General features: G+C 41.6%; 1 protein-coding gene across 1 annotated transcript; it reads left to right on the top strand.

Moving 5' to 3' along the window:
* Positions 1–1714: 1714 nt before the first annotated feature.
* On the top strand, positions 1715–5697 carry LOC135505162 (CD59 glycoprotein-like). The gene is made up of 4 exons (XM_064924299.1): positions 1715–1802; positions 3972–4053; positions 4535–4639; positions 4728–5697. Exons 2-4 carry the CDS (start codon positions 3999–4001, stop codon positions 4922–4924), a joined length of 357 nt encoding a protein of 118 aa, XP_064780371.1. The 5' UTR covers positions 1715–1802; positions 3972–3998; the 3' UTR covers positions 4925–5697.
* Positions 5698–26973: the final 21276 nt, after the last annotated feature.

Below are 26973 nucleotides of genomic sequence, written 5' to 3'. Positions count from 1 at the left end.
AAAAAAGCCAGTCCAACGGTTTGCAACTGCACATGGGGACAAAGATCATACTTTTTGAAGAAATGTCAGATGAAACAAAAATAGAACTGTTTGGCCATAATGACCATTGTTATGTTTGGGGGAAAAAGGGAGAGGCTTTTGAAGAACATCCCAACCGTGAAGCGTGGGGGTGCTTTGCTGCAGGAGGGACTGGTGCACTTCACAAAATAGATAGCATATTGAGGAAGGACAATTATGTGGATGTATTGAAGCAACGTCTCAAGACATCAGTCAGGAAGTTAATGCTTGGTCGCAAATGGGTCTTCCAAATGGACAATGACCCCAAATGTACCTCCAAAGTTGTTGCAAAATGGCTTAAGGACAACAAAGTTGAGGTATTTGAGTGGCCATCACAAAGCCCTGACCTCAATCCTATTGAAAATCTGTGGGCAGAACTAAAAAGCGTGTGCGAGCAAGGAGAACTACAAACCTGACTCAGTTACACCAGCTCTGTCAGGAGGAATGGGCCAAAATTCACCCAACTTATTGTGGAAGGCTACCTGAAACGTTTGACCCAAGTTAAACAATTTAAAGGCAATGCTACCAAATACTAATTGAGTGTCAGTAAACTTCTGACCCACTGGGAATGTGATGAAAGTAATAAAAGCTGAAATAAATAATTCTCTACTATTATTCTGACATTTCACATTCTTAAAATAAAGTGGTGATTCTAACTGACCTAAGACAGGGGATTTTTACTATGATTAAATGTCAGGAATTGTGAGAAACTGATTTTAAATGTATTTGGCTAAGGTGTATGTAAACTTCAACTGTATGTAACTGGACATGAAAATACCCTGGCTTAGCAGAGCAAATTCAGTTTTTTCAGAGAGCTGTTTTATCTTTGACAATGTTGCCAGGAAGATGTGTGCTGTTATGTATTATAACTGACTTGCCTAGTTAAATAAAGATTTTAAAAAATAATAAAAAAGTGGCCTCTGTTGTAGCCTGACCAATGTTCCTTTGTTCAGCTGTTGAGTTGTGTTGGCCTACTGGTGTAAACCAATAGCCTCATTTCACCCATTCATGTCATGATAACTAATGTAAAGTAGGGTGCAGTAAGTTGGTCTTACTTATGACTAGCATTCAGTCTATGACAACTTTATTACAGTTCTCAATTCAGTCCATTTAGTTATCTATTCCAATGAATATAGCACATTCCAAGGATGCATTGTTAAACCCAGCTGTTAAATTTTGCCCTGACATTCATTTTCCCGAAACAAACCGGTGTAGGCAGTTGTGGGGTAATCAGTCTACCTGAAGATAAGAGTTTCAGTTCAAATAGTTGGCCAGTTTGAAATGCACTTCAACCTCCAACTTGGTATCTCTCATGTCATGTGTCGATTAATTATTGTATTTATTTTTAATCTAACCTTTATTTAACTAGACAAGTCAGTTAAGAACAAATTCTTATTTACAATGATGGCCTACACCAGCCAAACCCGGACGACGCTGGGCCAATTGTGCGCCACCTTATGGGACTCCCCATCACGGCCGGTTGTGATACAGCCTGGATTCGAACCAGGCTGTATTTGGAATTAAGGAATTAATCAGTCATTAAATTATTAATGCTTCGTCATACAGTATTATGAAATGTAAATTGTTGTACCCTGAATATAACACCACACCTTAAATAATGGTGTCATCACAAACTACATTCCCAGCAGTCAGTTTATTTTTCTGAAAGGGAGGGGCCATGGTTGATATTTCCGAGTTCCTAAGCACTTGCTTGCCATTTTGCTTTCGTTGTTCGAGGAATTAGGGTAAGTCAAGACCTATTTCCTTAAAAATGTTCACTGTATGAACTAACGTAACTATTTGAGTTTTAATGTGGTGGGCTATCTAGCATAGCTTTAGCTATACAGCTAACGTTATCTACTGTAGCTAACGTTATCTACTGTAGCTAACGTTATCTACTGTAGCTAACGTAACCTTAGTCCTGCCAGTTGACCAAGTCTGGACTCTTTGGGACATCACTAATTACCGTGTTGGTCAGGTTACTGTAAACCAAAGCCATGGCAGATGCATATAGAGAGATACAGCTGGAAAATGGCAAAATAACGTTGGCTAAACTGGAACACTAACCCATAGCAAGCGAATGGAACGTTCGCAGACCCTGTTGACTGGAGTGATGCATAGAATTTCATTTAACCTAAATAGCACCAAAATATGTATTCCTTTTTTATTTTACCACTACAATCTGTTCTTAGGACGAAACTAAATAATACCAACTTGTGTAGAAAGTAAACATCCGCACCTCAGTGGTGTGTTTATGTCTGCATAACGAGAAGTAGTTAGCAAATGGCAACTTCTGACACTTTCTGGTCTAGCGTTTGACAGCGTAATACACTGCCCAGCCTTAAATAATTCTCATGATTAAAATGTCCAATATTGTTTTCTTCTTCTAAATATACCCATTGCGAGAGACACCTAGATTTCCCTGTAGGAAATTCCATTTAGTTATTTGTTTTACATTTTAACTACAAACAACGTGGGTAGGTCTCATTGCCAACAATAGCAAAGCAAGCATTGTGAAGTAGAACAGTAAACTGGGAATATAACGTTCTGAAGGCCTTAACTAATAGATAGCAGCGTGAAAAAGGCCCTAACTTAGCTTTGTGTTTTTTTCGTGATTACTTAAACTATGGCAGGCAGCTTGGCCATATGGTAATAGTATGAAACTGGGCTCCACGGCGGATGCAATGAACTCATTTTTATCAGGAAAAAAAGCATTGTTTAAAAATGTGTCGTCTTTCATTGAGGAATGCGTTTGGACGTAATCCGGAAAGTGGTGTCATTGGATTTTACCTAGTCATGTGATTTGCCAGTGATCTCACGATTAGGTGTGTTCGTAAATTAAATATGAAGTGCCAGAAATGTGCGTTCGTAAATTCAGAGCGTTGTCACATTGTCCATTCGTAGATTTAGATAGTTTTGCCCTTGGAGCATTCAGAACGCACACTGGACGCTCTGGCCGAGGAGTAGCGTTGATCCGACCGTTCTGACCTCAACGGCAGTCAAGCACCCGAGCTAACGTTGGCTAGCTACTTCCAGACACAAATGAGAGAACACTTCACTCTGACCATTTTACTCGCCCTTGCAGAGCAGGTTGTGCTGTTTTCTTGTTATCCAGAGCGTTGGTGACTGCAACTTTGCTGCCGGCAACAATTTTGCCAACGTTTACCTACACCGGTCTTATTCAACGGGTGTTGAGTTTTTGTAAATTCATCAGTTATTCTGCGCTCTGGCATATTCAGACGAGAGTGCTCTGAAATCGGAGTAGATGGCCAGTGACTTTACGAACGCACCCATTGTCACATATTGGCACCGGCTAAGTAGTGTATTGTGATTCGATGTTTCAAACATATCTCCCCATATGTCTGCTGCCTAGGGACAAGAGAGCCATGAGAACTAGTTTGTATCAGTCGAGGAAATACAAGTGTTGAAAACAAAGGCTCCCTATTTTAAAAAGATGGAGAACAAACTATGAAGGATTAACAGGAGTGTTGGTGTAGGTACAGCCAACTAGCGCAAATTGTATATTGCGATATTGTCGATATGATATAGCGTCAAACATATCCCGATATGTAACTATAGGTTTTTACCCCCATCACTAGTTAAAGCCAGTCCTTCATTGAAACAATAAGTCACCCTGTTTTGGTAAAACGCTGAGGGATGGGCCTGGAGAAATATAACTCTCTAATTCATAAACTGCTATCAAAATGATAGTTTTAACCATGTTTTGAGGCTATACATTAGATTAAAACAAGTTTATATTTTGGGCTTTGATGGGATACAACAGTTGAAATAAGCTTGAGGCATTGAAGTTATTCTTCAAAAATTAATGGGTATATCATTCATTTACAAGCCCAAAAATGGATTTAGCAACTAGGGATTATAGCTTTAAATGATTCTTGTTTCTTTTTATCCAGACGTGACAGTCAGCAGAAATCCAAATCATGAATAATTATCCTGGGATGTGCTTAGTGTTCTGTTTTGCAATATTTGGATTGGGTAAGTAATAATTTTTCTGCCATTAAAGTTGCTTCTTTGATACTGTTGCGTCTCGCCTTGCGCTTGAAAATTGAAGGTCATATAGCCACATGGTTCACATTTACAATGCTCTGTCTAACCGTTAATCACTGCATACAAAACATTTTAGGAAACCGCACTCTACGTTCATAGCACCCAAAAATGATTTTACAAATACAAAAAGATATTTACTGTGTGCCGTTTTTTAACAGATTCTCACATAAGTATTTTGCATTGCACTTCCTGAGCTAATGAAAACTCAGGAGGAAACAAACATGAGTGGACATTTGTATATGTAAAGTTATTTTTGGATGATATTCAAGTTGAGTTCAAGTTTTCTAAAACTGTATCGCAATCAAGGATGGAGCATTTCACATTTGACCAAGTCACAGTAGCTAATCAAAATGGAAGTGGAATGATTTGAGTCATGTGAAGGGCTAAGTGTCTCATCTGGTTTTCTCAGGCTCTGCCATCCGCTGTGTCAAATGCAAGGATGACACCGGGAGCTGCACAACTCCACAGGACTGCCGTTTTGATGAGGATGCCTGCCTGACACTAGCTGAGAGAGGTGCCGTAAAATGTGTAATCTGAATCAAATTATGAAAATCCTCCCATTTCTCTGCATTACCCTGTAACTCGTATGTTATTTGGCACAGGGGGACAGACAACTCGGCAGTGCATCAAGTTCTCTGACTGCAACTTCAATCAACTGGCCCAGATGTTTCCATCTGTACCAAAATTTACCTTCGATTGTTGCACCAGTGACCTATGCAACGGAGCCTCATCCATTGGCACTGGCAAGCCCTTGCTGGGCCTTCTTGCCTCATTGGCAGTGATGTGGTGTATGCAGTAACCTCTCCTCACACTTACATCTTAGAAGCTCTAATGCTGCCATTCGACTCAACATAAGCCACTGATGGAACGGCAAGCAGGAAGATATGATCTAAAAGCTCATGCTGAAATTCTGCCTTATTTGCCTGACTTACTGCTGCACATTTGCAATATTGAATTTGACACTTTGCACTTAATTGGATTTTAAAGCTTTCTATGATAACCTATTTGTTGATTACCAATGCTTTGTGCTTCAGCCCAAGGGCTGAAAATAGGAAACGTGCTCACAGGTCATGAGTTTGGAAAAGGTATATCATTCAACCAATCCTATTTGGAGGCTTGTAAAATAGACTAACAATTTCCATTTCAGGGGTTTTGCTCAGAATTATGACCAAGTATTGCTCCAATAGGTTGTCTATAGTTTTGACCCACAGTTACTATAATGTGCTTAAATGTAAGGGATAATTTGAAAAATGTTTGTGGGTCTGTGAATGAGTGGACAAAATTATTGATTGTATAATTTAAAATGCAAATACTGCAGAATTCATGATGTGGAATTTGGAACTAAATGTTGATCATTTTGGGAGAGACATTTGTTAACATACAATGCCTTCACCGCTCTTATACTGTGTAGTGGCTTACCCTGGTACATAACATTGCTTTGCCTGTTTTATAGGTATGTTAAACCAATCTCTTTTTTAAAGGGCACAGTATAGACCTATTAGGATTCAAATGAAGGGGAAGAAGTGAAGTATTTAATCTCTGGACAATAAATAAAATATTACCAAAAAGCCATATGTCAGAAGGCTGGCTGTGTTTATTCTGTTTACCTACATGTTTTGATTCAGGAATTTATAGCATTGTTTGAACGTGGACTACACTAATATTAGTATTGACGAATGGAGTTTGTTTTGTAAAAGTCCTCAGCATCTTTGGTTAGAAAGGAGCCGTGCAGACTGGCATAATTACCATGATTCATTTATCTCCAGTCTAGTGTGACCCAAGGAATCCCTCTAGTGGTGAACTAATTGTGTATTTTACAAGTGAAAATGGCATTTTTTGTTTTGCTACATATACAGTGGGGAGAACAAGTATTTGATAACCTGCACAATCGGCAGTGTTTCCTACTTACAAAGCATGTAGAGGTCTGTCATTTTTATCATAGGTACACTTCAACTGTGAGAGACGGAATCTAAAACAAATCTAATTGTTTGATAAGTAATTAATTTGCATTTTATTGCATGACATAAGTATTTGATACATCAGAAAACCAGAACTTAATATTTGGTACAGAAACCTGTTTGCAAAGATCATGTTTCCTGTAGTTCTTGACCAGGTTTGCACACACTGCAGCAGGGATTTTGGCCCACTCGTCCATACAGATCCTTCAGGTTTCGGGGCTGTCACTGGGCAATACGGACTTTCAGCTCCCTCCAAAGATTTATTGGATTCAGGTCTGGAGACTGGCTAGGCCACTCCAGGACCTTGAGATGCTTCTTACGGAGCCACTCCTTAGTTGCCCTGGCTGTGTGTTTCGGGTCGTTGTCATGCTGGTAGACCCAGCTACGGCCCATCTTCAATGCTCTTACTGAGGGAGGGAGGTTGTTGGCAAAGATCTTGTTGGAAACATGGCCCCATCCATCCTCCCCTCAATACGGTGCAGTCGTCCTGTCCCCTTTGCAGAAAAGCATCCCCAAAGAATGATGTTTCCACCTCCATGCTTCACGGGTTGGGATGGTGTTTTTTGGGGTTGTACTCCTTCTTCCTCCAAACACGGCGAGTGGAGTTTAGACCAAAAAGCTATTTTTGTCTCATCAGACCACACAACCTTCTCCCATTCCTCCTCTGGATCATCCAGATGGTCATTGGCAAACTTCAGATGGGCCTGGACATGTGCTGGCTTGAGCAGGGAGACCTTGTGTGCGCTGCAGGATTTTTATCCATGACGGAGTAGTGTGTTACTAATGGTTTTCTTTGGGATTGTGTTCCCAGCTCTCTTCAGGTCATTGACCAGGTCCTGCTCTGTAGTTCTGGGCTGATCCCTCACCTTCCTCATGATCATTGATGCCCCATGAGGTGAGATCTTGCATGGAGCCCCAGACTGAGGGTGATTGACCGTCATCTTGAACTTCTTCCATCTCATAGTAATTGCACCTACAGTTGTTGCCTTCTCACCAAGCTGCTTGCCTATTGTCCTGTAGCTTATCCCTGCCTTGTGCAAGTCTACAATTTTATCCCTGATGTCCTTACACAGCTCTCTGGTCTTGGCCATTGTGGAGAAGTTGGAGTCTGTTTGAGTGTGTGGACAGTTGTCTTTTATACAAGTAACAAGTTCAAACAGATGCAGTCAATACAGGTAATGAGTGGAGAACAAGAGGGTTTCTTAAAGAAAAACAAACAGGTCTGTGAGAGCTGGAATTCTAACTGGTTGGTAGGTGATCAAATACATATGTCATGCAATAAAATGCAAATTAATTACTTAAAAATCATACAATGTGATTTTCTGGATTTTTGTTTTAGATTCCGTCTCTCACAGTTGAAGTGTACCTATGATAAAAAAAATAGACCTCTACATGCTTTAAGTAGGAAAATCGGCAGTGTATCATACTTGTTCTCCCCACTGTATATATACACACATATGATCATGCATTTATCATTTTTTCATATAAATTATTGCCATCAGAATCAGTAATAGTACCAATTCACTGAGCCAGCTCTCTTTTTAGCTAGGTACAACAAGTACTTTCCTGGCTTATCGCCATGTTCATATCGCTTTTGCCTGACAAATCTCATTTTCTTTTCAGCACCCTGTGTTAGGAGAGAGTCCAACGTTGATCTAAGGACTGATATTTCCTTTTAATAGGGCAGTTTTAATGTAGTCCTTCTCTTTAGTTCCTAATTCACCCTCTAAAGTTGTTTTGCTTTTCATGCCTGGTGTATGCTTTACATGTTTCCCAAAGGAGCGAGGGGTTATCTGTTGATTGAGAGTTAATAGAGAAAAATGCTTTAAACTCTGTAATAAAATATGATGTAAATGTATGGTCTTTAAGAATTGGTTATATTCAACCTCCAATGTCTTGACAGATTGGATGCCCCATTGAGTTATGTCCAGGATCACCTCCGCATGATCAGATATGATTATGCTTCCTATCCTAGTGGATAAAACAGACTGCAAAGATGTCCTGGGCATAAAAAAGTAATCTATTCTAGTCTGACATCCATGAGGTGCAGAGAAAAAAAGTGAACTCTCTGTTGGAGGGATGAAAGGTTCTCCAAAAATCAGAATACCCCAGATCACAAATAGCTTTAAGTGACTTAGCTTGAGGAGAGAGTGAAGCTATACTGCTGGGAAACTTTTCAATAAGGGGATTCAACAAACAATTAAAATCACTGCAGTGTCTGAGTTTAATTCTGAGAAGTCTATAAATACCTTAGTGAGGAAATCAGGGGGATGGGCAGGGGGGAAGTAAATATTCATTATGGAAATGTTCTGCCCTTGTAAAGTAACATTTGGTCATTTTGTTATAATTAATGGATCTTTCACACAATTCAACACCTTAAGGGGTAAGTTCCTTTTCACAAGAATTGCTACACCTCTACTTTTGGATGTAAATGATGAGAAAAACACTTGACCAAACCCCCCTTGTTGTAATTTCAGATGCTCCTTATCATCCAAATAAGTTTCTTGCAAAATCAATATATATTTTTTTTTCAAAAAGACAGTACCTTCTTCCTTTTCATGGGATTTTGGCTCCCTCTAATGTTCCATGTACATACACGCAGTCTGTTACCTGTCATTGCACTTAACCCAACCAATATCCAGACTGAATCTGAATGTAAAAATGGGGTGGTACCTTTCCCCATGTGTTCAACTCTTCAATCTCACCAAGTATAAACAAACGATCTGAACCCGAACTATACGAAACCCGAAAATTAAATATGTAAAGACCTTAAAGGGGGTTTCAACTTTCCAATGTAGACTCTAAGTCTGCATAGCCTCATCCTTTATACACTGCTCAAAAAAATAAAGGGAACACTTAAACAACACAATGTAGCTCTAAGTCAATCACACTTCTGTGAAATCAAACTGTCCACTTAGGAAGCAACACTGATTGACAATACATTTCACATGCTGTTGTGCAAATGGAATGGACAACAGGTGGAAATTATAGGCAATTAGCAACACACCCCCAATAAAGGAGTGGTTCTGCAGGTGGTGACCACAGACCACTTCTCAGTTCCTATGCTTCCTGGCTGATGTTTTGGTCACTTTTGAATGCTGGCGGTGCTTTCACTCTAGTGGTAACATGAGACGGAGTCTACAACCCACACAAGTGGCTCAGGTAGTGCAGCTCATCCAGGATGGCACATCAATGCGAGCTGTGGCAAGAAGGTTTGCTGTGTCTGTCAGCGTAGTGTCCAGAGCATGGAGACGCTACCAGGAGACAGACCAGTACATCAGGAGATGTGGAGGAGGCCGTAGGAGGGCAACAACCCAGCAGCAGGACCGCTACCTCCGCCTTTGTGCAAGGAGGAGCAGGAGGAGCACTGCCAGAACCCTGCAAAATGACCTCCAGCAGGCCACAAATGTGCATATGTCTGCTCAAACGGTCAGAAACAGACTCCATGAGGGTGGTATGAGGGCCCGACGTCCACAGGTGGGGGTTGTGCTTACAACCCAACACCGTGCAGGACGTTTGGCATTTGCCAGAGAAAACCAAGATTGGCAAATTTGCCACTGTGCTCTTCACAGATGAAAGCAGGTTCACACTGAACACATGTGACAGACGTGACAGAGTCTGGAGACGCCGTGGAGAATGTTCTGCTGACTGCAACATCCTCCAGCATGACCGGTTTGGCGGTGGGCCAGTCATGGTGTGGGGTGGCATTCCTTTGGGGGGCCGCACAGCCCTCCATGTGCTCACCAGAGGTAGCCTGACTGCCATTAGGTACCGAGATGAGATCCTCAGACCCCTTGTGAGACCATATGCTGGTGCGGTTGGCCCTGGGTTCCTCCTAATGCAAGACAATGCTCGACCTCATGTGGCTGGAGTGTGTCTGCAGTTCCTGCAAGAGGAAGGCATTGATGCTATGGACTGGCCCGCCCGTTCCCCAGACCTGAATCCAATTGAGCACATCGGAGACATCATGTCTCGCTCCATCCACCAATGCCACATTGCACCACAGACTGTCCAGGAGTTGGCGGATGCTTTAGTCCAGGTCCGCCACCTCATCAGGAGCATGCCCAGGCGTTGTAGGGAGGTCATACAGGCACATGGAGGCCACACACACTACTGAGCCTCCTTTTGACTTGTTTTAAGGACATTACATCAAAGTTGGATCAGCCTGTAGTGTGGTTTTCCACTTTAATTTTGAGTGTGACTCCAAATCCAGCGAACCGTTGACCATAATCTTCAATTTGTCTGGCTACAGCAGTGCGTATTCCATCTTCATTCTCTTGAGTTGAGCCTTCACCTCATCAAACGCTTTGCGTCTTCGTACAACGGGTGGGTATAATTTGTGGAACGTTCCAACAGGAATCCGTTCCAAATACTACGTAAATATCAAGATTGTGTTGATGATTAACTACCAGAGAGAGAGACGAAAAAAAGGCGCTGGACACAGTGGAATCAAGTATAGCAAAAAGGCAGTTTATTAAGTCAAAGATATTTTGTCCCGCAGTTTAACGTGCACGGATCTAGTTCATATAACTCGGTAAGGAGTCAGGTGAAAAAGAGACCTATACAAAGGTTTACATTCATTTTTATACATAGAATAAAGTGGGTAGAGTCTTGTCGTGTCGGTCTTCTGACTGGTCCCGAAGGGTTGTAGGCGGATCTGCTCTGGCCATAGCAGGAGTCCCATTGGTGCAGAGCAGAGTCCTCTACTCTGAGCACTCGACCAGTAGAGGGGGATGTGTGTGTTTTATCCAACAAGATATTTGTGTGTCAGGGGACAGTGAGTCAGGAGAGCAGAGGGGGTCGTGAAACAACAGAGCTGAGGGGGGTAGTTTTATTGCAGGAAGAGTGACCTGGTTCCTGTTTTAGCAGGGGTACGTGAAATGACTTGAGTCAGGCAGATTAGCTTAGCGCTGTATAATATATGAGCTATGTGTATGAATATTTATATAACAGTTGCCAACAAAAAACGCATACAAAGTCGTATAACAGTAGAATGAGATACTGGTTTGGGAGTGAGCTATGTAATTACGTTTTTCACTCAACACGTTTTTTCGGAAAAATGTCTTCATTCTGGTAGCCTCCACCATTTTGTCGTCCGTTTAGTTATTATTTCCGGCATTCGCCGCTGAACTCTGTTGCGCCTCGATTAGGGAATCGCTATGGCTGAAATGTAACTAACGACCGCTAGCCCCAGTATTTTATTAGCTCGGTGGCTTGTACACAATTGTTACCGATGATATTGCATACACCAGCCTACTCGTACTACAGAAACATACATTGTATTTTGACAAGTTTTCTGTGTTAATCCTGATTCCCAAATATAGCAGGTAACTTGTGTCTGTGTCGATGTTGTTGACTTCAACTTGTCTAGTTAAATAAAGATGAAATAAATTAGAACATTTCAAATATATGCTTTGACCTAGTTCAGGTAACCTCAAGATGCTTGATTCATTACAGCTGCTATTGAATAACTTTCCAGTCGTTTGTGCTTCACATTCCGACTTTTGAACATCTGTTTATTGGACATATATATTAGCGTCTAATAAAAAAGAGCAACGTATATAAAGCATCCCATTTGTTTTAAGGTTATAGTGTGTGTGTGTGTGGTGTAGTTTCTTTTGATGTCCACTAGGTGTCAGCACAGTTTCAATAATGTCACACCAGGTTCACAACATGTTTTCATGTGTAACAAATCCAATTGTATTTGTCACATGCCCCGAATACTACATGTGTAGACCTTACAGTGAAATGCTGACTTAGAAGCCCTTAACTAACAATTTAGGTTTAAGGAAAATATGTGTTAAGTAAAAAATAAGAAATAAAACTAACAAATAACTAAAGAGCAGCAGTAAAATAAAAAATAGGGAGGCCATATACATGGGGTATTGGTACAGAGTCAATGTGTGGGGGCACCGGTTAGTCGAGGTAATTGAGGTGTTCCTTTCAAGTCCACTGGTGTAAATTACTTTACAAAAATGTATTTAAAGTACTCCACTACATTCCTTTTATATATCTGTTTTTTTTTGTATCTGTACTTTTACGCTTTCTGTTTCTTTACAACTTTTAATTTTACTTGACTACATTTCTAAAGAAAATAATGTATTTTTTACTCCATACAGTTTCCCTGGCACCCAAAGGTACTTGTTGCATTTCGAATGCTTAGCCGGACAGGAAAATGGTCCAATTCACGCACTTATCAAGAGAACATCCCTGGTCATCCCTACTGCCTCTGATCTTGCGGACTCCCTAAACACATGCTTCATTTATAAATTATGTCTGAGTATTGGAGTGTTCCCATGGCTATTTCTTAAATAAAAAACATGAGAATCGTGCTGTCTGGTTTGCTTAATATATGGAAGGTCAAATCATGTATACTTTTACCACTGATACATAAGTATATTTTAGCAATGATGTTTACTTAGTATTTTACTGGGTGACTTTTACTTTAGTCATTTTCTATTAACGTATCTTTACTTTTACTCAAGTATGACAATTGGGTACTTTTTCAACCACGAAGCAAGACATTTGGCACCCAAGACCCAACATTCACCTGGTGGCTTGAAGTAGGTGTGTTGAACTCGGACCTGTTCAGCATTTCTGAGTAGAATGAATAACATTACTTTGACGGGGGGTGGGGGGGTACTGATTCCAGTTCAGCATTCTTCGCCTGAGACATTTCATAAATGCGTACAGAGGAGTACTGTTCTACGATCAGCTTTGCCTAGATCATACTGAATCAGTCTTTGGAATAAGATTATATGGACAGGGGTGGGTTTGATCATAGATCAACACTCCTACTCAACACCAGTTGCTGTAACCTAACATTTTTACAATCCAATTTCCTTTGCTGTCTAATGTCCTTCCGGAACACTACCTCAACATTGTTCTGTCAAGGCAACAAAAGCAAGTTGGCATGCTCTTGCAAGAATTTTAATTCACAACCTCTCCTTTGGTAATTCACCACCATAACTACTACTACAACTATTTCTAAACTAATATATGGGTTTCTTCAGGGGGACTAAGGTTAGGAACACCTTTGAATGGTCTACAAAGCATGCCCCCAGGTAAAAGTAGGCTTTTTCAGAGAATGGTGTATTGTTACTCCTCAGCATAATATGTTAGCACAACTCTATTTAATGTACATTCGAAACAAGCCGTCATGTCATTCTTGCTATTTGATGGGAACGAGCCTCTGCCCCCTACATACCTCGTTTGCTCTTTCAGGCCCACAAAGACAAGAAAAAAAAGTTACCCCATTAACTGCTCCTCTGGGATTTGAACTTTCAAAACCTCCTTTAACCACCATAACCACTACTCTACCAGACAGAATCAAAATGTTAAGGGCTACTTGAAAATGCACACACCAAAGACAACTTTTCAGAGGTTGGAGAATGGTGTGGGGGCTTGTACCTCTTGGATCCACCAACCGTTCCTCAATCTTCTTCTGATGACTACAAGCATAGATTATGAATCTTCAACACCTACACTATAGGATGGATGTGTTTAGGAATGGGGGACGAAACTCGAAAGGTACGCGTTTCCAATTACCAGCAACTAGACGCTAGAAATGTTATTCCATCATCTTATTATTGTACCTTTTTCCCTTCATTTGCCTACTACTGTTTCTAAGCTATAATAACATGTGTTTTTTTTCATGGGGACCAGGTATCGGAACCCCTTTGAATGGTCTACAAAGCATGCCCCCAGGTAAAGGTTGGCTTTTGCAGACAAGGTTTGTATTCCTGCCAGATTGGTTTTAATACCATTTTAATTCCGCTCAATTCAGAAAGTAAACCAAATTCCAATTCCTATTTAAAAAAATCCTTATTGACAGCATTGAAGATGTCAATTGGAATTTCATTGTACTTCCTGAATTGATGAGTGAAATGGAATTCACCCCAACCCTGCCTCTTAACACTTGTGTTGTCTTAAGGGTAAAACAAATGATCCACTATGTTTAACAGCAGAGAAACCCCCCTAAATCATGTTTTTTCAACTTTATATTTGATTACTTTTCCTAGAGTGACCCCAACATTAGAAAAAGTGAAACATTGCCTTTGTTAATATTTCCATGAAAACTGTACACCACCAGAGTACAAAGATTGTCTTATGGTCATTTTTCACACAGCATTTATACAATCATTTACACAACACAAAACCACAAAGACTCTCTCTCACACACACAGACACACAATGAGAAATTTAGATTGTGTGCTACTGATTTAACTCAGACAAAACTAGAACTTTCTTGTGCATGTGCAGCATCTCCCCTCCAAGACCCCAGACGAGTCACAGACAAAATGTAAAAAAATTCAGACAAAATAAACTAAGTCTATTGGTCTGAAATAAAAACATTAATTGTTTACTAGTGGGGAATGCAGTCAGAGGCTATAAAGGTGCCGCAGATTACAGTCCCCCCAGTTCTCTCTTTGCTCTCTTTCACGTTTCAGTCCCCAACAGGTCGTACATATACTTTTTTCAACTGTCCTGGAAGATCAAGAGAACAATAATTTGGAAGAGGATTCTGAAGAAGGAGAATAATACAACCCAGAGTACAATGCATCATCTTCAGATGAAGAAGAAACCCCCCAAGGTGAAAGAGATACATATTTTTCAAAGAACAGCTAAATAACACGGTCCTTGTCACCATATGACAACCAGGGCAGGATGGCAGCAGGTAAGTAGTTGGTGAACCAAGCAAAGCAATCATTTGAGAAACCAAGGCTGAGTCTGCCAATAAGAATGTTATGATTGACAGAGTTGAAAGCCTTTTGTAATGGGTCCTATGTATAGCTGGTGTAGAGAGTCAGGCGCAGGACAGCAGATATGAGTAATCAACATACTTTTACTCAAAATGTCAAATATACAAAGTAACAAATACACGCACACCATGACAGACCGAAAATACAATAAACAATCACCCACAAAAATCAATTGGGGGAACAGAGGGTTAAATAATGAAACAGTAATTGCGGGATTGAAATCAGGTGTGTAAAACAAAGACAAAACAAATGGAAAATGAAAAGTGGATCGGCGGTGGGTAGAAGCCCGGTGACGTCGACCCCCGAACGCCGCCCGAACAAGGAGAGGGACCGACTTCAGCTGAAGTCATGACACCTTAGCCAGGTCGATGAATACGGCTGCACAGTAATGTCTCTTATCAATGGCGGTTATGATATCGTTTAGGACCTTGAGCATGGCTGAGGTGCACCCATGACCAACTCTGAAACCAGATTGCATAGCAGAGAAGGTATGGTGAGATTCGAAGTGGTCGGTAATCTGTTTGTTAACTTGGCTTTCAAAGACCTTAGAAAGGCAGGGTAGAATGGATATAGGTCTGTAGCAGTTTGGGTCTAGAGTGTCTCCCCCTTTGAAGAGGGGGATGACCGCAGCAGCTTTCCAATCTATGGGAATCTCAGACGATACGAAAGAGAGGTTTTAACATGGTAGTAATAGGGGTTGCAGCAATTTTGGCAGATTTTAGAAAGAGAGATTCCAGATTGTCTCGCCCGGCTGATTTGTAGGGGTCCAGATTTTGCAGCTCTTTCAGAACATCAGCTATCTGGATTTGGGTGAAGGAGAAGTAGGAGAGGTTTGGGCGAGTTGCTGTGGGGAGCGCAGGGCTGTTGACCGGGGTAGGGGTAGCCAGGTGGAAAGCATGGCCATCCATAGAAAAATGCTTATTGAAATTCTCAATTATTGTGGATTTATTGGTAGTGACAGTGTTTCCTAGCCTCAGTGCAGTGGGCAGCTGGGAGGAGGTGCTCTTATTCTCCATGGACTTTCATATCACTATGTTGCCCAAAAAGTTCAAGACTGTTATTGTTTCCCTTTAATAAAAATACTTTCTGCACATTTCTGCTACTTTTTTACGCTATACAAATGCTATCTCTTGAAAAGAAAACATGTTTATACCTATTCAGTACCTTTAGCAATGATAAGAAACATCTACTTTAGTAAAGAAAACAATTATGACAGGTGTGTTGTAATAAAAAATTAGTGGTGTCCACTGACTAAATGCGATCTTTCTGGAAAACCCAGATATTCATAAAGTTTGATGAATGACTGGTTGTTTCTTCATGCATAATAGATTTGGCCTTCACAATTCAATTAAGCTGCTTTATTTTCAGGGTTTAGTGAAGGTGAGTCATTTTTTGAGTAAACAGGGGAGTAAACAGAATGTTAAGACTACACAAGGGTTAAGTCAAGTATTTACAAGGTGTCTCGTCATTTCTGGTCGTTAATGTCTAATTGACCACACATTGTTTCAAGTTGAAGTGTCTACACAGGTGTCTGTCGTCTAGGTGCTCGTTATAAGTGCTTGAAATCATAGGTTGACGCCTTTGCCGTGTTCAAGAGCATCAAGACTGGGATCGCTCAAGGGTGAATTGTGACTGAATTACTGAGCTGCAAATAATATTAAGCGGTTATTTTTAAATCGAGGTTAATCTAAATCAGTCTCCATTCGCCTTAAAAGTCGTGTGCAACGTGCCTCCAACAATTCATTGACACCGCTGTGACTGGTAAGGGTTATTTGTTCCAGCATCACCTTTTACACAAGACATGCCAAAATTCATATAAAGATAATTTTAACATACACATGCCAATGTCATGTCCCAATGTGCCTCAACCAGACTCCTTCAAAACCAGCGTTTTCACATCAACCATCTAATCGACGTGAAAGGACGTGACCCTCAAGTCTTACATTTTAGATTGATCTTCACATTTCAAAAGTAGTTTAATGAAAACATTTCACAATTTTATTTGAGTGTCGTGTCCCTTAAATTACATATCTTGAATTTGAAAATCCTGTGGTAGGTTATTGAGGGCCTTGGGGCACAATAGGAATTGAAATAGGATTTCTCTAATTCTGTGACTTTTCCTGTGTTTGAATGGACATTAGATCACCCACTGTTGACAAACTGTTTGAAAAAGGGTTGTTGCAGTCAGTCAGTCATCAAGGCTATATGAAATGATAGGGTGACGAACACCATATGGGTGAAGGACATCCGGAATTTAGAATGATCAAGGGGTCCACCGTCCAATTTATCTTTAGGCCCAGAATGGAACTAGTAACACATGCAGGTGAAATACCCTGTAAATGCAATCAGTCATTCTGGTCAATATCAGACAAACATGCATGCATTACCCTAATAGTTTTTTGCCTTTACAGTTATGGAAATACACAAATGTTGAAAGTGGGTCTGCTACCTTGGTGGTCTGCAGCACCACTAAAGACCATTCTCCTATGATGTAGTAGACCCTATCAGAAAATATAACTTTTTGCTTTTATACAAAAAACAAGCCATTTCTCCATTTTGGTGAAAGTGGGCCATTAACTAACCAACTTTCCTGTCCGAAGACCTTCATGAACTACTAAAACTATATCTGACAGTTTGGGGTAGAGAAATTCCACTACATGGGTTTAACCCTTCTTGTTATTTATAATCAATGATTACATTTAGGGAGGAAGAAAGGAGGGGTATATGTAAAGATTGAGCGAGCCACTATTGTCAGCTCGACAACCCAATCGTGTTATTTGCATATAATAGACTTTTGACCTCTGACCTGTATACGGTCTGTACCATTCCACAGATATATTGTACAGTGGAGACACTTGAGCCTCTGCGTCATCCACGTCAGCAATAACTCATCACTCCTACTCCAGGTAAATTCATTAGTATGAAGTTTGATACCCATATGACCCTACTCAACCCCAGGGGCAGAGTGTCAACATTCAATCTAACCTGGGGCCTTACGTATCAAGTGTCTCAGAGTAGAAGTGTTCCCCTCGGATCAGTTTTGCAGTTTACAACAAGAATAAGATTATAGACGCATACACATCCTAGATCAGCAATTGCTCTGAGATGATTTGTGGATGAAGTCCCATGTCCCCCTCTGTCCATGTTCGGCTGTTCATTTGGATCTTAACATGCCTTTTGGGGGCCCTAACTGAGATTTTGTTGGGGTGCCCCCCCACCTCGCTGGCAAAACATTTTAGCCTCCCCCTCCCCCCTGACAGTGGAGAGAAATAGACATTTAGAATACATTTCATGCAATTAGACTCAGTTTGCCATGGCGCAGTATTACAGGGAATTTCCTGCAATTCTACACTTTTGTCAAGACTTATGTATGTTAATCATATCTGAGTGACAACAAAATTGGTGTTGGGCCATTATTACTAGACGTTTAGAAAACTGGCTAAGACAATCTACCTTTTTGTAGCTGACGTGACTTACACAACTTGTTCTGATATTTATTATATACATTTTTAAGATTGTTTTCTATTGTTAGGTATTACTGCATTGTGGGAGCTAGAAACAAACGTTTTGTTAGGTATTACTGTGTATGGGACAAACTTTTTATTTGATAACCAACTGCTGATTCATAACCAAATTTCAATTTCACATTGTGTATTTTACTACTCTAATACAATAGTAAGTGACTGAATTCATTAAAAAAATGAATCATAATTAATATTGGTAGGTGGCCCCCCCAGCTACTGCGTATGTTGCTTATACCTGCAGCCCACTGGTTATGAATGATGGTGTAATTCCATCCTCCCTGGAAGTAATCATTGCTTAGACATGATTTGGCAAGTCATGTATTTAGAAATGATCATTGATTATGGTTGCATTTTCTTCAAAGAATAGAATTCACTTTAAATCCATTTCCTTTACCTTCAATGTCAAATTATGCATGCAGATTTGAATTCAAAATGATGTAATTTATGTAGAATGTAACAGGTCTCAATTTCATTCTGAATGTACCCGAGTCTGGCTTGGTAAACTATTTGACGCACTTTGGGATATTTTTCCATAACATTCCATATAGTTAGTTAACTGTCTTAAACTTGTCCGAAGTGTAATCTCAATACTTATACCAATGTACATTTCCTTGTCAGAATGCCAAAGAGAAAGAGGGCCCCAACTTTTGATGACATTGCCTCAGTTGTTGAAAGGCTAGGCCTCTCACCGGAGGAAGTTAAAGCAGCGAGCGACCATCAGGAAAATGTATTTTCTGTGATGGTCATTGAACTAGAAAGGTCTAACACCCTCAGCTATCGCCGTCAACTAAACGACGTGTGGAGTAAGGGAAGGATGGCCAATGCACAACCCTACTCCATCTCCCAGATTTCCCATTCACTACCCCCAGGTCCCCTCAATCACTACCCCAGCAAGTATACACCACGCGGCAGCTGCCTTTAACACCAGCACAAGCAGCTGAAACAGTTGGTCCCGCTAAGGTATCCCACCTTCCACCACTCCAACCCAAGCCTGGATAAATTTTTCTGTTTGCAGGTAGTTCCTCGTCATGTGAGGACTGGAAGGCGGACCAAAAAAAATGGATTCAGAAGGGATCTCACAGCCTTCCTCGCCGTTCACCAAAACTAAGGGTGCGGTACTGTGCAGGAAAGGAAGCACCAGGGCACCAAAAAAGGGAGTATGAGTTGCTTCACCAGCCTGAAACTCCTGTGCTAATTCACTACTTTGGTGAAGAGGCACACTCCAATGTCCCCAACCCACGGCAACAGCCAACAGCAGCAAGCAAGGGATTTAATCCGATCAGCTACCTCAATTATAGATGAAATGTCCCGGCGAAAGACTGAAACACCTGGCAAAGTATACTCTGATATGACCAATAACCCACCACCACCCCCAAATGCATCATTCATGCCAGTTTACCGACCTCGCAACTTGGCACAAGTGAAGAACACCATTCGTTGAGCAAGGGACGTCACTGTTTTGGACCGGGACAAGTTGATGGCAACACATATGATGGGTGACATTCTCCCTGGATTTGTCACCCATATGGGGACTCAACCCGCAACCCTTCTGGTAGTGGCAGCACCAGAAATGGTTGAGGCCAAGGCAGTTATTAAAAGCAAACACCAAGGGGCACATTTTTCACTATGACACCGCGTTTGGCCTCGGCAATTTTTGTTTCACCCCTTGTTTTCAGTCATGTAGCATTTCAAGAGGTACCTGTCCTTCCCCTGGCATTCCTCATTCACACCACCCGGCACATGGAAAACCACAGAGTTCTTTCGCACCATCCTTTCATTCATTCCCCAACTATCAACTTCAATCTTCTGCACAGACCATGAGGTGGCTATTGAGGGAACAATCCAGTCTGTGCTGCCGCAAGCCAGGAGAGTCAATTGCTGGAAACACATCTCAAACAATGTGAAGCAGAAGATGGGGTCAGAGGGTGCCGAAGGTGTGGCCCGATTACCAGCAGGCCATCAAAGAGCTCTTGGCCACGAAATCAAGGAGTGACTACGAATGCACACTGGAGAGTGTGTGCCTCCACTGGAGTCCTGATTTCGAGGCTTATTTCCATCAGTTGCTCTCTGACGCCATGGACAAGGGTGCACAATATGTGCTCAACAGCTTGGGCATCCAGTCAGATGAAATGACCAACAACTGCTCAGAGAGCTTCAATGCTGTCCTCAAGGCATTGGTTGGAAGGTCAGAGTAGACAGTGGTTTATCTAATCTACCAATTCCAAACCAAAGCCTTGAGGGAGGTGCTCTGGTGCTACTGTAACCTAGGGAATTTCTACCTGACCCCAGAGTGCCATGAGCAATTTTCCAGGTGAATGTTCACCACCATTTTCCCCTACCACATGTCAGAGGAAGACATGGTGTCTTTTGCTGAAGGCATCCAGTCCTGTGTGGCACAAGGAAGAGGTTGTCATGACCGAAATTGGAGTGGCAGCCTTAGCCAGGGTGATTTTGGCAAAAGGACGTATCCTCCCGGTGACAAGCACCAAATCGTTCCGCTACCATGGCTTCTCAGACAAGCAGCATGTCGTTACTCTGTTGCCAATGGAGATGTCCTCCTGCTCTGCATTTGACAGTTCACAGAGGTGTGTCCGCTGACTGGCAGCTGTACTGGCCATTGGCGGAAGTGTACCGTCCTATGCCAATAAAGTTGAGGACAAGGCATCTGGCCGCAAAACGCTCTGGCCATAAGTGTGCCACCAAGGAGCATGTCTAGATGGGAGCCAAACACCAGGAAGAACAATTGACCGTTCATCAACAGGTTGGTCATGTGTTGCTATTTATTTACATGTCTTATTTGGGTATGTTAAAATGGTGACCGTTTTAGTAAGCCATGTGGTCCTCATGGGTTTTATGTATATCTGGAAACACAAAATGCAGATCTGTCCCAAACTGAACTGTCACAGTTTATTCAATAGGGTCGCCTGTCTGTCTGACAAACACCCCAGCAGGGATGACGAATTGGAGAATAGAGTAAGTGGAATGTGACTGTTTTTGGTTACATTCTGCATGTTTTCCTACTGCATGTTGATCACATCTGTACTGGCAGGCTGTTTGGACCCCATTTGATGCCCAAAATCTGTTTGTATAGGTGAAGCAAGTGTGGGCAATGTCGTTGGATGGAGTGGACAGGGCAACTGCAATAATTTTGTTGGAGGGATCCTTTGCCATCCTGCACCTCCATGACTTCCTTACGTTGAAGCCCAATGAGTGGCTTAGTGGGGAGGTATGTTAAGGTCCCCCATATGTTATGGTTGAATTATATGAAATTTCCATGCGTGCAGTTTGTATAAAGTACAATTAGAGTTGTTGACTGAGCTGACTGTATTGCCTGGGCATCATGTCAACTTTGACCAACCATATGTCATTCTGCTGTAGGTAATTGACTTCTAACTCCAAGTGGAGGGGGATGTTTTTATTGGATCATTTTGTGGCAGGGATTATCCTGCATGGGGATAAGGTGGCTGGCGATGAGCAAGAACACCTTGTCAAAGGTAAAGGCATGTCCGCATAGTTGCTTTTGTCATGGTTCTAAATAGCTTGGGGTCAATGTAGGGAGAGCTACCACCTTCCTGACAAAATATTTCCAGCCACACTGTATAAATGTATCTTCACTCCTATTCCTGTAGACCAGTCCGGAGCAGCACAGTTGCTGGATTGGAGTTTGCAACGTGGGTAACTACCACTGGATACTCTTGGTAAACTGCACAAGATTGATCATTTAAGTGAAAGATTGGACAGTACTATCCTTGAATATGTTTTGAGGCCATTTTGATATACTGACTTGAAATTACCACTTGCGTTTAGGATGTCAATTGCAGGACCCACTCTGCCATTGTCCTGGACCCTACTGGTTCCCCTAACGCGGAGAGCCATTTGTTTGAGAACCTGGTGAAGCACATCAGGTATGGTCAATCCAGTGGTGTAAAAATACTTAAGTAGTTTTTTGGGGTATCTGTACTTCACTGTTTCTTTTTTTTACCAGTTTTACTTTACTACATTCCTAAAGATATGTTATTTTTACTCCATACATTTTCCCTGACACCGAAAGTACTTGTTACATTTTGAATGCTTAGAGGACAGAAAAATGAGTCGCCTCTTCACTGTTGATGCTGAGACTGGTGTTTTGTGGGTACTATTTAATGAAGCTTCCAGTTGAGGACTTGTGAGGAGTCTTTCTCAAACTAGACATACTAATATACTTGTCCTCTTGCTCAGTTGTGTACCGGGGCCCCCCACTCTTTCTATTCTGGTTAGAGGCAGTTTGTGCTGTTCTGTGACGGGAGTAGTAGTGTTGTAAGAGATCTTTGGTTTTTAGGCAATTTCTCACATGGAAAAGCCTTCATTTCTCAGAACAAGATTAGACTGAGTTTCAGAACAAAGTTCTTTGTTTCTGGCCATTTTGAGCCTGTTATCTAACCCACAAATGTCGACGCTCCAGGTACTCAACTAGTCTAAAGAAGGCCTGTTTTATTGTTTCTTTAATCAGAACAACAGTTTTCAGCTGTGCTAACATAATTCCAAATGGGTTTTCTGATAATGGCACTATGTACGCCTATATAGATGTTCCATAATAAATCTGCTGTTTCCAGCAACAAAAGTCATTTACAACATTAACAATGTCTACACTGTGTTTCTGATCAATTTGATGTTATTTTAATGGACAGAAGCTCTATTTCTTTCAAAAGCAAGCACTTTTCTAAGTCACCCCAAACTTTTGAACGGTAGTGTAACTCTTTATTCAAATAACTTATCGACAAGGTGGATATAGTGAGAACCCACTAAGTGAAGTTGGTATATAACCCAGAAGCGATCTCAGCATAGGTGCAACCTCCGATGACGTACAATGGTTCCAGACACTAACCCCACACATCCTGTGCCAGACCTTAGGTCCCAAATACCAGTAACTTGTTTTGTTCTGGACTAAGAACTTAGGACATATGTTAATTTGTTTTCTCTTCCCTGGTTCAAGGTGCAAACTATCTCCCCCTAGGAGGAGGTGACTGATGCACACACTGTGGAGACAAGTGATTGGTTCCCCATTACTCACGCCACACATGGTTTGCAATGAAGACACAGTTCACATATGGAAACAATGTTTCCTTCTTACCTCCTTTGCCATATTCCTTGCTGATATTCTGCATAGCAAAGAGGACATGTGAAAGACAAGCCTGGCTTCTCCCCTCTCTGGGCCCCAGGTGACTGAGGCCCATATGAGGGAGACAGTGCAGCTGCCAACACCAGAGTTGGAAAGGAGACATTCTAATGACGAGTTCAACATTTCAATCATATAAGCATATTCTGCAGATAAGACATCTTAATTATCTATGTTACTTTGCTAATTCTGATTTATCCACCCCAGTACTTTTCCACCACTGAGTACATCTATCGTATGGTCAGGCAAAAATATCGTTTGACCATTTCTCCAATATCCGGCATACAAGTTATGCTGACCTGTCAATGTTGAGACTACTTTTACATTTATGGTCCGGTTGCATATTGACTCAATTAGCCTATGTGTTCATGTTATGAATGTTGTATGCTATGAAGAGAATTATGAAGCGTTACTGATTTCTGTTGAGGCATGCCGTTTTCAATCATCAGCAGCCATTCATGTGTTATGCAGGTGTATGAATGTTGGAAGTATAACAGGGAGGAGAGAATTTCATGGCCTATGTAGAAACAATGTTTTCCTCCCCAAACAGATACTGGTTTGAGGAACAAACCTGCAGAACTGGGACAGAATCTGTGTTCAGCAATGTTCCCTGGCAGGCGACAACGATACCGCAAAGCGACATCTACAATTGTGGAGTTTATGTGCTGCTGGTGAGTTCATATGCTTATTAGTTCCCAGGATAATTCAGTAGGGAAATCTGTTATGTTAGAAATCTGTGGGTAGCCTTTAATGGTAGGACACCCACAACTGGGTCAATAGCAAATTTGCCCAATGTTAACATGAGATCTTTGAGGGTTTAGCCAAAGTCATTCCATTGAAAGGATTAGATTAGCATAACAAATTAGTATACATTTCACACTTGTCATGTGCACGCCTAAGAAAATGGTCTGAAACAGGAAGGGGCCCATGTGTGTGTGTTCAAGAAGAGAACATTTTTTTTCTGTTGCTAACCGATGTCCTATGGTGTCCACTAATGAATATGACCCAGGTCAATAGGGAACTTGGTTGCTATGTGACAAACTCTAAATTAAATGTTGGTGTAATATCATCAAATCAATGGAGCTTCAACATCACCAGTGTGCTGCCTTGTTTTCATGATTACAGCCAAGAAACAAAGGTTTTCCAAAGTGTAAGATTATTACAATGAATCAAATGATTACTATTGTTAACATGACAAGGCAGTTGGAGGCCTGCTTTCACATCTTATATTTCCCAAATGCCCTATAGATGGTAGACATATTTTTCCCATTCTGTCCTTTATTCTAGAACTTCCGGTGCCGATCGAGATGGCTGCTTCGCGTTCCTAGCAAACTATGCAGTATTTTTGTTATTTCTTACATTGTTACCCCAGGAAATCCTAGGTTTTATTACATACAGATGAGAGGAACTATTGGATATAAGAGCGACGTCAACTCACCAGGAATACGACTTTCCTGACGCGGATCCTCTGTTTGGTTCTCACCCAGGACAATGGATCGGATCCCAGCCGGCGACCCAAGACATAGGCGCCGCAGACGGAGCGTCTTCTGGTCAGGCTCCGTAGACGGGCACACCGCTCCTGAGCATACTACCTGCCAATGTCCAATCTTTTGACAAGGTAGATGAAATCTGAGCAGGGGTTGCCTTCCAGAGACATCAGACACTAACTTTCTTTGTTTCATGGAAACGTGGCTCACTCGAGATACGCTATCTGAGTCGGTACAGCCACCTGGTTTCTTCACGCATCGCGCCGGCAGAAACAAGCATCCTTCTGGTAAGAAGGGTGGGGGTGTATGCCTTATGATTAACGAGACGTGGTGCAATTATAACAACATACAGGAACTCAAACCCTTTTGCTCACCTGACTTAGAATTCCTTACAATCAAATGCCGACTGCATTATCTACCAAGAGAATTCTCTTCGATTTATAATCACAGCCGTATATATTCACACCCCCCCCCCCCAAGCAGACACATCGACGGCCCTGAAATAACTTTATTTGACTCTGTAAACTGGAAACCACGTATCCTGAGGCTGCATTTATTGTAGCTGGGGATTTTAACAAGGCTAATCTGAAAACAAGGCTCCCTAAATTTTACCAGCATATTGATTACGTGACCCCGGGCTGGCAAAATCCTGGATCATTGTTATTCTAACTTCCACGACGCATATAAAGCCCTCCCCCGCCTTCCTTTCGGAAAAGCTGACGACTCCCTTTTGTTGCTACCAGCCTATAGACAAAAACTAAAACGGGAAGCACCAGTGCTCAGGTCTGTTCAACTCTGGTCCGACCAATCGGATTCCACGCTTCAAGATTGCTTTGATCACGTGGACTGGGATATGTTCCGCATAGTGTCGAACAACAATATTGATGAATAGGCTGATTCGGAGAGCGGGTTTAGCAAGTGCTTCGGTGATGTTGTACCCACAGCATCTATTAAAACATTCCCCAACCATTCCCCAACCACTGTGGATTGATGGCAGCATTTGTGCAAAACTGAAAGCGCGAACCACTGCTTTTAATCAGGGCAAGGTGACCGGAAACATGACCGAATACAGTATAGCTCGTCCCTAAACTGAAATGGTCCACTCACACAAAGCGTGGTGAAGAAGGCGCAGCAGCGGGTAGTGAGGTCTGCACAACGCATCACTGGGGGCCAACTTCTTGCCCTCCAGGACACCTACACCACCCGACGTCACAGGAAGGCCCTAAAGATCATCAAGGACAACAACCACCCAAGCCACTGCCTGTTCACCCCGCTATCATCCAGAAGGCAAGGTCAGTAAAAGGGAAATCAAAGCGGGGACCAAGAGACAGCAGCTCTTTTTCAGTCTCAAGGCCATCAGACTGTTAAACAGCCATCACTAACATACTGGCATAACTCTAGCCACTTTAATAATGGAAACATTTATTACATCAATTTATCACTAGCCACCTTAAACAATGGCACTTTATATGTTTACATTCCCAACATTACTCATCTCATGTATATACTGTACTCTATACCATCTACAACATCTTGCCTATGCTGTTCGGCCATCGCTCATTCATATATTTTTATGTACATATTCTTATTCAGTCCTTTACACGTGTGGTATGTATGTATGTATGTATGTATGTATGTATGTATGTATGTATGTATGTATGTATGTATGTATGTATGTATGTATGTATGTATGTATGTATGTATGTATGTATGTATGTGTCAAATTTGATTCGATGTACTACATAGATTACCAGAGTTAATGTGGAGGGAGAAGGCACTAAGTGACCCAACTGTCCCAATGCATGCTAACATCGGTGGTGCCAGAATGGAGGTGGCCAAAGAGATCCTCGACAATCTCACATTTGTGCAGGATCTCTATCACTTTTTTACATTCTGACAATGTAAAGCTGAAGACTTGTAGCCTCATCTACATCATGCACTGCTCCTGGTGTCATTGTGATG

This window comes from Oncorhynchus masou, chromosome 2 (assembly GCF_036934945.1).
Source record: "Oncorhynchus masou masou isolate Uvic2021 chromosome 2, UVic_Omas_1.1, whole genome shotgun sequence".
Classification (NCBI taxonomy): domain Eukaryota; kingdom Metazoa; phylum Chordata; class Actinopteri; order Salmoniformes; family Salmonidae; genus Oncorhynchus; species Oncorhynchus masou.
The sequence above is the reverse complement of the archived record's forward strand: the minus strand, read 5'-3'. Positions and strand labels throughout refer to the sequence as shown.